The sequence below is a fragment of the Stigmatopora nigra genome, chromosome 6 (assembly GCF_051989575.1).
Source record: "Stigmatopora nigra isolate UIUO_SnigA chromosome 6, RoL_Snig_1.1, whole genome shotgun sequence".
NCBI lineage: Eukaryota > Metazoa > Chordata > Actinopteri > Syngnathiformes > Syngnathidae > Stigmatopora > Stigmatopora nigra.
The window spans coordinates 13,177,357-13,192,010 of record NC_135513.1 but is presented as its reverse complement, the minus strand read 5'-3'; the positions used below and the strand labels follow the sequence as shown (position 1 = coordinate 13,192,010).

The window sequence follows — 14,654 nt, the reverse complement described above, 5'->3', positions numbered from 1 at the left end:
GGTCGGAACCTTTTTTGACGAAGAGATACATAAAAAATTCATATTTTTTAATGTTATACCTTGAGAGCCATTCTCCAAATTTAAAAATGTTTTTAGTAACTTTCACTACTTTTAAAGTAGAAAAAAATATTTTGATATTCTTATGCAGTTACTAATAAATGAAAGTATGCATTCCAGAAGAGTCTAATGCAAAAAAATAAGATTAAAGTAGTTCTAGATGTAGTATCTGGTTTACATATTTTAGTTCACAGGTTATCGAGAGCCAGATCCACCTATGAATGGAGCCACATGTGGCTCCCGAGCCATAGTTCCATACCCCTGTGTTATATGAAATGGAAGAAGTGATCTAATCTTGGATTATTAAAATCAAAGTTGAGTAATGGAACATTATGATGACTAATTTTTAAATTTATTTTGAATATATGTGTATAAAAATGCGACTATAATCCTAATTCATCACAATAATCTCATAATCTTAATCACATACCTGCAGATTGTATGTATTCTTTTCCTTGTCATATTTGGAAATATGACTTTTTTGTGAATGGTGCACTCACTTTTGTTCTGAAGAAAGTGTCGTCTCAGCCTGTAAAAGAAAAGAAAAACTTTCTTAAAATCATCCAAGCAGACTAATAACAAAAACAGCTTGGAAAATGGATGGGCTGAGAAAGTGTTTGGACATTTTTGGCAGGGGTAAATATGCTTGCCCGGCATATCAGCTGTGCGCACACAAGCTGGCCATCATTTGTCTTGCATCTGCATTCATCACTTAGGCATTTTCCACAGTGTCGTCGCTGCCAAGACTGCAGCTTTGCAAGTGTGCGATTGTTTGGCGGAAACAGCCGCCATCCATTTCAAACCTGGCCACGCACAAATGGCGTAACGCCCGAAGAAGAATTCTCCGAACGTTTACGCCTCGGCTTTACACAAAGTTGAGTTTCTCCAAGAATTCTCCGTCTGTTTTGCGATTGGCCAGTTGACGTCAACACATTTTCACTTCCTTTCCGTCTTGGTGGAGACGCTACGTGACCGGACGTTTGGTCGCTGGTCTTTTGGTCGCCGGTCAAATTTACTTAGATATTGAATAGTACTTCGATATTAAACAGTACTTAGATATTAAACAGTACTTAGATATTAAACAGTACTTAGTTATTGAATAGTACTTCGATATTAAACAGTACTTAGTTATTAAACAGTACTTAGATATTAAACAGTACTTAGTTATTAAACAGTACTTAGATATTAAACAGTACTTAGATATTAAACAGTACTTAGATATTAAACAGTACTTGGATATTAAACAGTACTTGGATATTAAACAGTACTTAGTTATTAAACAGTACTTAGATATTAAACAGTACTTAGATATTAAACAGTGCTTAGATATTAAACAGTACTTAGATATTAAACAGTACTTAGATATTAAACAGTACTTGGATATTAAACAGTACTTGGATATTAAACAGTACTTAGTCATTAAACAGTACTTAGATATTAAACAGTACTTAGATATTAAACAGTGCTTAGATATCAAACAGTACTTAGATATCAAACAGTACTTAGATATTAAACAGTACTTAGATATTAAACAGTACTTATATATCAAACATTACTTTGATATTAAACAGTACTTAGATACTAAACAGTACTTAGATATTAAACAGTACTGAGATATTAAACAGTACTTAGATATTAAGCAGTACTTAGATATTAAACAGTACATAGGTATTAAACAGTACTTAGATATTAAACAGTACTTAGATATTAAACAGTACTTAGATATTAAACTCTCTCTCATGAATATAATTTGGAGAGCTGGTTTCAACAGTAAACAACCTGCGACCAAATATCAAGAGACCAAATGTCCGGCGACCAAACGTCCGAGCACCAGTCGCCATTATCCTGACTTCTGCAACGTGTCACTTTTTTAGGGTTACTTAAAATTCTATTTAACTTACCAAGTACCCTCAGTGGCACAGATGTGTGTTTTATATTCCCACAGAATCCTCGTTAGGGGCCATCTTTTTAGACCATCTGCTGTTTGTTGTCGTTGGTCAAAATGGAGCCCGTCGAGTGTCGTAGCTCAGTTAGGAACTCTCACCACGTGGCTGTTTTCATTTGGAATATTATGGGTTTTATTCGACATTTGTTCTACTTGGTAGGCAGTAATGTGCAAAAATTATTCCTCTCCAAGCACGTGGGCGTTTTAGTGCTTGGTAAGAACATTTGTGCCTCCACACTTTGGCCTTGGATTTTTTCATTTTTTTTCTTTCCCCAAAGCTTCTTTCTAACAGAATGAATTAATTACCATCCTTAAATTTCATGGTTCTGTTTATTTAACCTATTCTATTTATTTGCTATTCATGGCAATTGCTAGATTTGACTGCGCCGAGTGTATTTGGTAAATAAATGGGAAGGTGAAAGTTAATAAAAGACTCAAAACATGTTTTATTTTCATGTTTCATAAGGCACTTGGTTGCTGATAGCTATTTTAACCAAAATGGATTTGTATGTCAATGATACTAAGAAATGAACATTTTACAGTTGTCAATGGCATACTTATAGTTAATAGTATATATTCTCTTAATTGAACTTTTAAACTTAGTTTCTTTTTGATATCTTTTTTATTGACAAACATTTTCCAATGAAGTATTTATCTTTTATTTAACATGTTAGTTGTAAGTAATCGTATTATATGAAGTATCAAATTTAGAGTGCTATACCATAAACAGCTAGTTGTTTTTTTTATTATTTTTTAAAAATCAAAATACTTTCTAGTTCATGCAAAACATGAATACTATGTATACAAAAATTGATGATTGATAATCATTTAAAATACATCATAAATCTATGCATAGTGGTTATACATATATGTATATATATACGTGTATATATATATATATATATATATATATATATATATATATATATATATATATATATATATATATATATATATATATATATATATATATATATACACATACCTATATACATACATACATATATATATATATATATATATATATATATATATATATATATATATATATATATATATATATATATATATATATATATATATATATATATATATATATATACATACATATACATATGTATATATATATATATATATATATATATATATATATATATATATATATATACACATACATATATACATACATATATATGTATATATATGTATGTATACATCATAACAATTAGAAATACATTAAACCTTTTATAGTTCATATTATAATTCAGAATCATGCCCAAGTTAGCCACACAACGGGGAACCCCACAAACAGCTATGACGATGCATTCAAAGTACCTGCTTTAGTTGTGTGGTTTTTCTGTTGGTACCAGGTCGCGCTTCATGCGTGTGGCGTGGCGACAGACATGGTGATGGACCACTGCATTCAAGCCAAGGCCGCATTCGTCATCAGTCCTTGTTGCTATGGCTTTATCCAGAACGCCATTAAGTTCACTTTCCCAAGAAGGTTTGTGTCCACCATTTTTTTCCTTCACAATTCAATTTTTATTCCTTTTTTTTTTTAACATGAAACCTTAATTTTGGTTAGACTTCACCTAACCCTACCATAGGAATGACCGATGCTTTTAGAGAGAAGAAAATAAGAATGTCGATAATGATGGTGGTCTTACAGTGTCATAAAAAAAGGCTCAAAAAGATTTGAAAGATGTTGTTAATAAAAAACACACTTCCGCACCTGCCCGACTCAATCTCAGTGAAAGTAGTTTTTTTTCTATATATATATAAATATATATATATATATATATTTTTTTTGGCCTTCAGGTGAGCTTCTGGCATCTTTTTTTGTGTATTGTGTAGGTGTAAACATTCCAGGCACTTCACACAAATTTTTATGGTCTGTGAAAGGACATTCCTTTTTTAGTTTATTTAAAGTCTTCTTTTTTAATTAGCCGCAAGCATGCAGAACCGTTACCAACTGTCTCTCCTTTTTTTTTTAAGGCGTACTACTGAGATAGGAGAATTGGGAGTATCATTAAGACGTTGAATTCACTTGAGATGGGAAGAGCTAGCAGTGGATGATGGATGTTATTGTGTCAAACGGGGTTTAGTTGATGTTCTGGATTTATTTTTGTATTTTTGGGAGGAGCCTATCTTAGCTATTTGATTGAAAATTCAAAAGGCATTGGTGGATTTGAAGTTCCATTTTTGAAAATGACGTCAGTTGGTGTGGAAACTTGGCATGGAGTAAGCAAAGCAGATGATCCCACAAAGACTGACAAACACACAGGGTTTAAATAGACAGACAAGGGTTGATTACAAAGTACTGATATCTGTTTAGATGAGGGAAGGAAAACCAGGAGGGACATAGTAGGCAAAAAGCCAACAAACCAACCAAAACTCCAACTAACCCTCACAGAAATAGATAGGAAATTTCTAAGTACTGTTTAATATCTAAGTACGGTTTAAAATCTAAGTACTGTTTAATATCTAAGTACTGTTTATTATCTAAGTACTGTTTTATATCTAAGTACTGTTTAATATATAAGTACTGTTTAATATATAAGTACTGTTTAATATCTAAGTACTGTTTAAAATCTAAGTACTGTTTAATATCTAAGTACTGTTTATTATCTAAGTACTGTTTTATATCTAAGTACTGTTTAATATATAAGTACTGTTTAATATCTAAGTACTGTTTATTATCTAAGTACTGTTTTATATCTAAGTACTGTTTAATATATAAGTACTGTTTAATATCTAAGTACTGTTTATTATCTAAGTACTGTTTTATATCTAAGTACTGTTTAATATATAAGTACTGTTTAATATATAAGTACTGTTTAATATCTAAGTACTGTTTAAAATCTAAGTACTGTTTAATATTTAAGTACTGTTTAATATCTAAGTACTGTTTATTATCTAAGTACTGTTTTATATCTAAGTACTGTTTAATATATAAGTACTGTTTAATATCTAAGTACTGTTTAATATCTAAGTACTGTTTAATATGTAAGTACTGTTGAATATCAAAGTACTGTTTGATATCAAAGTACTGTTTAATATCTAAGTACTCTTTAATATCTTAGTACTGTTTAATATCTAAGTATTGTTTAATATCTAAGTACTGTTTAATATCTAAGTACTGTTTAATATCTAAGTACTGTTTAATATCTAAGTACATTATGAAAATTATTATTATGATTTGGAAATATGATCCTTTTGGGTGGGACTGGAGTTGACCCAAAATTTTAGTGACGCCCTTGAAGGTCACAACTTAACTTAAAAAAACCCTGCATATTCATCTTGTCTCTACTCTCTGTGATGTTTGGTTTTATTCAGCACTATTGAGCCAAAAAGAAGCAACAAATCTCAACTGTATCACTTGAAAAAAAGGGTGTGTAAGTCTCAAATAATCACTGTATTATTCTCTAGGCATAGAATCGATCATGTCTGGACGCCTGTGTTCGATCCAATGAATTAAGCATTCTCAGGTGTTTCTTAACTCCCCCTCTTGTGTCTTCCAGCAAAAAGTTCCAAGACACTCTGATTTACAAGGTGAGTGTTCATCAAACGGACTGATGTTTTCTTGCTTCCACTGTCGCCTTTGCCATTCACTTCCATAGAATATTAAGTACCCCCTCAGCCCAGCTAATTTTCTCTTCCACTCTTGCCTAAATAAATGAAGCTCCAGAAGCTAGCTAGGGTTGTCTTCCCCTACGCTGAGCAAGGTCTTCTTACTCGTGATGAATGGCCCCCGTCAGTACCTTCAGGCGCTAATCTGTAGAAAAGCCATCGCCGGAGGGGCCGGCAACCTCGTGTCGCAACACGGGAACGCCGCTGACTTGCAAACGTAGCTCACAGAGACATATTTCTGCTGCCGGAACTTGCCCAGGGGAAACGTTAATTAGCCAGCTTGGCCTAACGTAATGAGAAATGACGTCCCTTATGAGGACGATGCGTTTCAAGGACAAAGGGTTGTTTGGATGCCGATTTTGTTTTTTTTTCGTCAGTGATTTTACATTGGGTTTACAGTGTTCCCTCGGTTATCGCGGTTAATGGGGACCGGGACCCCCCGCAATAGCTGCGTTTCCGCGAAGTAGGCGTGCCCCTTCAAAAATGCTTAAAGAAACGTATAACACGTAAACAAAAGCACCACCAAGCAAAAATATCATAGTAGTCCGGATGGAGGATTTTCTGCAGGTTTTTTTTTGCACGTAAGAAACATCGTTATTGGGAGTTGTGAACATTGTTTTTTTTTGGGCGGTGAAGATGCGCCTGTAAACAGCCATGACGTCATCAATACGATTCCTGAACTCTCACCATGTTATTGACCATTTCTTTGGCCTTTTTTGGATGCAATTACTAATTCTTATTGAATATTTTGTTTCCACCTCTTGTAAAATGATGTAATTTATAATTTTAACTTAATATCTTTACATTTTTTATTATTTTTTTTCCTGAAAAAAATCCGCAAAGTTCTGAGTCCGCGGTAGCTGAAGCGCGAAGTAGCGAGGGAACACTGTATTTTGTGCTATTGCGCAATGTCTCCAAACCATTGGGAGATGGACCCCAAAACCAGTTCGTGGGATATTTGATTCTGGGCAGTGTGGAGTTAATCGATAATTTTGGATGGGATGCGTAAATATGACCAGTCTGATTCTGAGTTATTTAAATTTGCTAATTTAGTGTTTGGTATTTGGAACTAAACATAAATTGTTGTCACTTTATTTAAAAGATTAAGTAGTAGTATTAAATTCATCTAATTTATTTTGTGAAAGAAACCCTCCCAAAAGATTTTAACATGTATTTGAGCTTTTTTATCTTAGTCACGGAAACGTATTTTTTTATTTGTTTTTAATTTCAAAAGGAAACTAAATATATGTTTAATTATGTTCAGTATTAAAGTGGAACACAGAAAATATTTTGTATATTTTAGATTTTACAAAATGTGTTTTGAACTAAAACAAAAGAAAAAAATGATAAAAAATTACAATTATTGATTTAAAAAGGGGAAAATCGGGAAATGTAAAATACATCGATAATATGTAAATATATTAATATTTAATCCTAAAACAGAAAGTCGGCACACATGATTTACTTTTTCGAGCTAGAGAGTGAATTCAAAAAGTATGTTCACTGTTCAATATTGAAAAAACTTTCCCAAAAAAAACAATTTAGTGCATCATTGTAAATAAGTACTTGTTATTTTTCAGGAACACATGATTTTGTGCCGCTTCGCTGACCAAACCGCTCTCCAGCTTCCGCCGGAGAGACGACTAACAGGTATAACTACTGACCTATTGACAGCGTCCATTTTTTTTCTCTAAAACTTGCACAGTTCCGTTTCGTTAAAGCTACACAAAAGAAGACAGTGAGCCACTTTCCTTTACGGGTCGCTACGGATGCGGAAAAAAGCAGCTGCTACGAACAGCTGCCACTTGAGAGCTGTTACATTTGTCCCTGTGTCACTGTATAGCGCTTGTTCACGTAGAGGGAAACGGGATTGAATTACACGTTCTGATGTCTACTGTTTCGCCCGTGACCGACTGAAGCTAATCGCTAATATCCACGGTTGTTATGCTCAACTCTTGTCGTTAACACTCTTTACTTCCGCCGCTATTTTGTGTCATCATCAATCATTTGAAAAGAGTTATAATGTCTCCAGTTGTTCATAGCAAAATTTCACTTAAATGAAGTATTAATCTTATAAAAACTTACATTTTATCGTTTTTTTGGAGTATAAGTCGCACCTGAGTATAAGTCGCATCTGAGTATAAGTTGCACCTGAGTATAAGGCGCACCTGAGTATAAGTCGCACCTGAGTATAAGTCGCATCTGAGTATAAGTCGCACCTGAGTATAAGTCGCACCTGAGTATAAGTCACACCTGAGTATAAGTGGCACCTGAGTATAAGTCGCATCTGAGTATAAGTCGCACCTGAGTATAAGTGGCACCTGAGTATAAGTCGCACCTGAGTATAAGTCGCACCTGAGTATAAGTCGCACCTGAGTATAAGTCGCACCTGAGCATAAGTCGCACCTGATTATAAGCCGCACCAGACAAATAAGGCACGATAAGTAACTATTAGCAAGAAAGTATTAGCAAGAAAGTATTAGCAAGAAAGTATTAGCAAGAAAGTATTAGCCAGAAAGTATTAGCCAGAAACTATTAGCAAGAACCTATTAGCAAAAAACTATTAATAAACATGTCAAACTGACAATAGTTTTCAGATAAGTTTAGCCTAAAAAATAACAGGCTGTCAGTAGTCAGAAAGAAAAAATACATGAGTACAAGTCGAGGACCTTGTGAGGAGTTGTTTGGTGTTGTACAAGAAGGCACCTCATTATTCGGTTTTGTGTCAATTGGGTATGCGTTTGCGAACATGCTTCAGGGAAAATTAATATTTATTGAATCCATTGGTAATTGGTATTCAGCTTACGTTTCCCCATGGACACTTGAGCACTTATTGTGCATTTAGCTGAGTATTTACACCATCTGAATTTGGATTTTTTTATTTTATTTTGACATTTAGCACGTTTGGTAACAACATATCAAAATTCACTTTGATATTTTAACTTTTAAATCAATGTATTTATGTCCTGGCAGGTAAACAATGCATGGGATTGGTAGATTTGGACCGATCATGGGCTGCAGAATCCCATGGTTATCAAGTCCAGGTGATGACTATGGAGCCGGAAACTTGCTCGCCAAAGAACAACATGCTTGTTGGAAGGTCCCTAAAGTAACTTGATTGACTTTTTTTAAACATTAACGCTAAAATAAATCGTATTACACATCAATAGTGCTACTGTGTTTCATTTGTGTATTGCTCCAGGGACAGAAAAAGTATTAACTTCATTTCAACTAAGGAAATCTGTTTGGAAATCTAAATGCAAAAATAATAATTGGATTTCAAGCCTTATTCGTATCATTTGGGTTAATTGGGATGGAATTGTTCAGCTCAAAAATGTAAAAATGGAACAAAATATGGATTCTTTCCCCCCTGAGGCTTCATTATATAGGAAGTTTTCACAGAAATATCACTATACTTTAACAATATTTCCTTTACTTTTGCCTGTGAGATGAAGTACTCCAATTTGAGGACACATGGCAATGATTTGAAATTTCGGAAATATTCATTATAATGAAGTTTGCACCAGAAATGTCAATCAGACTATTTCGAACTTCACTTAATGAAGCACATTGGTGATTTTGGTTGAATAAGTCACAACGTGCATCGAGTCTTGCCTGCAGGTGAGATGTCTCATTATACGCAAATGGAGTTTTTGAATTCATAGTCACTCTTATTATATGTTTCATATTTTTCTACAGTGGGAGTCTGCCAGTCGGCTTCATTATTGGCACTCACTGCCATTAATGTTTTTCAACCCTTTATGGTGGAAATTGCTTGTTATTGCTATATTTTTGCCAATAAAAAATGCATCTTTTTTATTATACTTATTCTTAAAAGGTTATCAACTCTAAAATTGCTACCATAATGACCCGGTGCTCGGACATTTGGTCGCCGGTCGATTGGTTGCCGGTCTTTTGGTATCTTTTGGTCGCCGGTCAAATGGTGACAGTTTACTGTTGAAGCCAGCTCTCAAAATTATATTCATGAATTAGTTTAATATCTAAGAGAGAGAGTTTAATATCTAAGTAATATTTAATATCTAAGTACACTTGACCGGCGACCAAAAGACCGGCGACCAAAAGGGACCAAAAGACCGGGGACCAAAACGCCAGTGACCAAAAGACCGGCGACCAAAAGTCCGGCGACCAAAAAGGACCAAAAGACCGGTGACCAAAAGTCTGGCGACCAAACGTCCGGTCACGGTTAGTCACGAGGTGTTGAAATAGCAAGTCAAGACACAATTGTATATATTTTAAAATTATATTTATATTGTTGGAAGAAAAATGTGCGCTTTTATTCAACTAAAGTCATTCAAGATAATTAAATTAATAGCTTCTCCACCCTCGGGTGGGTCACACGCGCAACTGCGTTCAGTGACTAGCACGTGACGTCATTCTTAAAGCGACAGGCGCACGCACGCTGGCCGCTTTATAAGGTGTGACTGCCTCAACTTGTGAGGAAGAGGAGGGCGAGCGACACAGCAAAGGGGGCCAGCCTGTGCGACCCCCTCTACGCCCCCCCCATTGATATATGAACACGCGAGGCTTGCGATTGCTCGCAGAGAAGCGAAACAGACGCGCGTGTTTGCACTTGCGGACGGACTAGCAGACGGGACGAGACGCCATGGGATCCTGGATAAAGTTCATCCTCATGGTCGCCACCTTGTGCTGGCAAGCGCGTGCGGAGTTTGACGGCAGGTACGTGCAATCGTTTTTAAAGAAAATCTTGCACATTTGTAATAAAAGCATTTCATTCAATTTTTGAGCGACGATGTTTGGATCCGATCTTGTTTGGATGAGATCTTTTTAATCTGTGAGGAGTTCTGCTCAGACAAGTTGACTTAATGTACCTGAATGCATCATTTTGCATGCATGTATTAATGAGTATTAAAATACATCTACCGCTATGTATATGTTTTTAAATTTAAAATTGTTCTATACTAACACCGTGGAACTTTAGATCTGTACTCATAATAATATTATAATTATCTAGAAATATGGTTTGAAATACATTTTGGGTTAATTTTTGATCTCCTAACTGCAAAACCCTGTATTTCACTTGTTTTGTTGTTGTTTTTTTAACAGTTACATACTGTATTATACATTTTGAATAAGGTAATAGGCAATTATTAATAGCTATAATTTAATTGCACATAGCACCTCAATACATCTTTATTTATATTTATTATACATGCATTTAAAGCTCCATATCAGCAATTGTTGTCTCATCTGTCAAATTTACATTACGTCATTTATTTTTAACACTATTACAATGCTGTTATTCTTTGTATAAAAGTTATACAGCATAACCTGTTGTTTTAAAACAAGAAAAACAATTACAACATATTTTCTGATTAATCGCCAAGATAAAGATGAAGTTTTACCCTTTATTATTATGTAAGAAATATGTCCCTATTCCAAACACCTTATCATGATCATATATAACGTACCTGAACGCCTCCTTTTTCTCCACTAAGGTGTATTCAATTGGATCAATACATAAGTATAACATTTATTATTGTCAAAAAAAAACATCTCATCTGACATCTGCTGGTACCAAATATTGCAGGTGATTTATAAAACCTGAGCAGGTGACGACATGTTTTGAACCTAAGTTCATAGCTAATAAAAAAAATAATCTTAGAAACGAGAGTCACAGTGTCTAAGCTATTTTTTTCAAGATATGACCTATTGCTTGTTTACTTTTGTAAATATTTTTTTTGTATTTGATCAGAAATATTTCAGTATTACATCTATAACTGTTGCGGAGGGAGATATTTCAGTGGCACAAGGCATATTTTCATATATTTAATTTATTTTAAGACATTAATAAATCGTTTTCTTAAAATTTTCTCCAATTTTTGGGTGTTTACTAACATTTCATACAAAATTGGGACACTTAGGGTAACCAATTTTAAAGAGTTTATTTGGGAGTTGTTTGAGGACTGTGCAACACATTTGAGAATTTACATATAAAGTACACTTCTCCTTACGAAAATTTTCAAGTTATGAAAAAAAGTCTTGGAACCATTTAATTTCGTAAGTAGAGGTACAAATGTATATTAATATGATTACAGAAACTACTTGGAAACTCCTCTTTGTATTTTTCTTAAAGGGGTAGCTATTTTCAATTAAGACAACCCTATATAATGTAAATGTTGTTTTTCAAATTTCTTCAAATCTTGACATTTTTGGCTGCTTCTGTAAAGCTCCCTTGATGTTGTTTCTATCCTGCACATTGTAAAACATGCTACCTGTTCTTTTCCAGCAACAGTGTAGAATGCATGAGATGAATTATTGACTATTTGTCAAAAGGAATTGTAGTGTTTGAAGATCCTCAACAATGGAGACTGAATTTTAATGCTCGCCTCAAACTATATGCTTTATTTTTTTTTTTGTTATCCAGAAGCTATTTTCAAACCTGTCCATTTCCAAGCAATCCAAACATATATTTTTTGTACTGTATAGCCTTTTTGGTGGGCTTATATTTAACGCTTTGGCTGCCATTGATGTCCAATTCATTGAGCGAATGATTGCTGTTCAAACTGTTCAAATGTCACAAAAAGAAACAAAAATATCAGTATTAATATCACTGTTCTGATGTTTTTTGTTTACATAGTACACCTCTACTTACAAAAAGTATGAAAAAAAACATATTTTTCCATTAAAAGCCATTTCTACATTATTTTTTTATGCATTTTAGAGTTAAACACTGTTCAGATGTCACAAAAACAAACAAATATTAGTATTTATATCACTGTTCTGATGTTTTTTGTTTACATATAAAGTACACCTCCACTTACGAAATCTTTAACTTACAAAAAAACATTAACGTCCATATTTTTCCCCCTGAAAAATTCACTTTTATCCAACAAAGTCACCCAATTAAGCCTTGAAAAATATGTTATTTATCAATCCATGACCACTCGCCTCTCCCCAACAACAACAAACAAAATAAATGCGAAGGCGAGAAAACCAACTAGAACACCTTCTAATAAATTCCCACCCATTCGGTTATTTACTTCCCATCTTTCATAATCGCCATGGTGACCGAGGGCAGCAAACCACTGATGGATTCCTCACGTCAGTCACGCCGTGTGCGCATAATGATCAATTACGTCAACCGCCATATTGTACGTTATTAACAACGTGGCTGTCGGAGCGGCCTGTCGTTGTGCTCATAATTTGCTCTTCTTTACGACTCGGGTTTTATAAGAATTCATTGAAAGAAGGAAGCCCCCCACAACCCTTCAAAGCCCCCCCCCAACCTTACCTCCCTACTGGTTTGGGGCGCATTTATTACCTGCTCTACCTCGCTTATTGCCTTTTTGGAGAGCGCTCCTAACAGGCTTATCCTCGTGGCCCTGAGGGGTCCTTCACGGCCGACATCATTTTGCTCAGGCACGTACATACACACTCACACAAACACACACAAAAAGGTGTTGCTTTTCATTCCGCTGTAGGCAGCGTTGACAGCTGATTTCCTGTCTCGTAGTGTAACCCCAAAACAACTCCAAAGTAATAAGTTGGTCATCAGTTGAAGCTGATGTTGACGTATGTTGTGTATTTTCTACTTATTTATTTAGTTCACTGCTTAGTTTGTTATTGATTATTTATTGATTACAGTAATCCCTCGAATATCGCGGTTAATGTAGACCAAACATGGCCGTGATAACTGAAAAATCGTCAACTCTATTATAACTACTTTTTTTCTTCAAGTTTCAGTGTAGATTATCAATTTTTATGAACTTAAAATGTATATATATTTTTTTTTAAATAATTAACAGCAGAGAAAGTCACAGAGGTGAATTTGTGACAAATTGTTTTTGTTCCTTTGTTTGTTTGTTGTTGTTATTTGTACTCTTCCCTACTTGTGTTGTTGACAACTTATTATGTTGACTACTTATTTAAGTATTACATGCTTGTTGATTACTTACTTATTATGTGTTACATTTGTTTACTACTTATTTATTGATTGTTTGTTGTTGTTGTTTGTGTACTTCCATATTTATGTTGACTAATTGTATTGATTATCTATGTTTGTTGTTTTTGTTTGTGCACTTTCCTACTATATATGATGTTGACTAATTTATGTATTACTTATTGATTATTTGTTTGTTATTTGTGCACTTCCATACTTATCATGTTGACTATTTTTTATTGTTTATTTATGTTTGTTTGTTGTTATTTGTGTACTTCTTTACTTATTTGTTGTTGACTAATGTCTATTTATTTTGCTCATTTTTTATATTATTTGTTCAATACTTATTTATTGATTATTTACTTGTATATTTGTTGTTATTTGTGTACGTCCCTACTTATTATGTTGACTACTTAGTTACTACTTTTTTGTTGATTATTTGTTTATTACTTATTAATGATTTATTTGTCTTTTTATTTTGTTGTTATTATTTATTCACTTCATAAGTGAATATTTAAATCTTATATAATGACAATAAAAGCATTTACTTCAATTACTTTAAAAAGAGGAATAAATATCACCCATTTTTCAACACCCAAAAGTTCGGCTACGTAAGTTTACACTAAAAAAAACAACAACAAACTAGAGAAATATACTATAACTTTCTTTCCAGACTATCAGTTTAAAAAAAAAACGATAGTTGTACTCACAGTCAAATTTGATGAAGAGTAAGGGAGGATTGTTTGTCATTTAAAGGATGGTGGCATCCAAACTCCGGCACCCCCGTCACTTTTCTTCCTACCAGATCTTTTGTTCTTGGGCGACGTGATTGGCTGCGGGGTGGAGACAGCAGGGGCGCCGCCATTAGCATTTCATCATGTCGCCGAGAAGACAGCAACATGCTTTCTGAATGCTGATTGACAGTCACACTTGACTGCGAGGCACAAACAAAGACGCTTTTGTCTCGCACGACTTACATGAACACGACCCGGTGATGGATTGGCGTTTGCCCACCGAGCTGTCGGCCTGTCCTTTAACGGGATGCGGCGCCGCCTGGAAATTCCAAAATCAAAAATTCAATGGCACTCTACGCATATAGAT

The 14,654-nt window shown here is 34.2% G+C and overlaps 2 protein-coding genes across 5 annotated transcripts in view; both read left to right on the top strand.

The window, feature by feature from the left end:
* Window positions 1–8,759, top strand: part of gstcd (glutathione S-transferase, C-terminal domain containing) — a 33,671-nt gene extending 24,912 nt beyond the window's left edge. Inside the window, exons 8-11 of the mRNA XM_077719842.1 lie at window positions 3,373–3,506; window positions 5,524–5,554; window positions 7,213–7,282; window positions 8,606–8,759. Coding sequence (XP_077575968.1) covers window positions 3,373–3,506; window positions 5,524–5,554; window positions 7,213–7,282; window positions 8,606–8,745 — 375 coding nt within the window. The 3' untranslated portion in view covers window positions 8,746–8,759. The remainder of the gene's footprint in view (window positions 1–3,372; window positions 3,507–5,523; window positions 5,555–7,212; window positions 7,283–8,605) is intronic.
* Window positions 8,760–10,073: 1,314 nt separating this feature from the next.
* The window catches only part of npnta (nephronectin a), a 36,639-nt gene continuing 32,058 nt past the window's right edge, over window positions 10,074–14,654 (top strand). For all 4 annotated transcript variants that reach the window (XM_077718941.1, XM_077718939.1, XM_077718940.1 and 1 more), the window contains exon 1: window positions 10,074–10,330. In XM_077718941.1, the coding sequence (XP_077575067.1) occupies window positions 10,257–10,330 (74 nt within the window). In that variant the 5' untranslated portion in view covers window positions 10,074–10,256. The remainder of the gene's footprint in view (window positions 10,331–14,654) is intronic.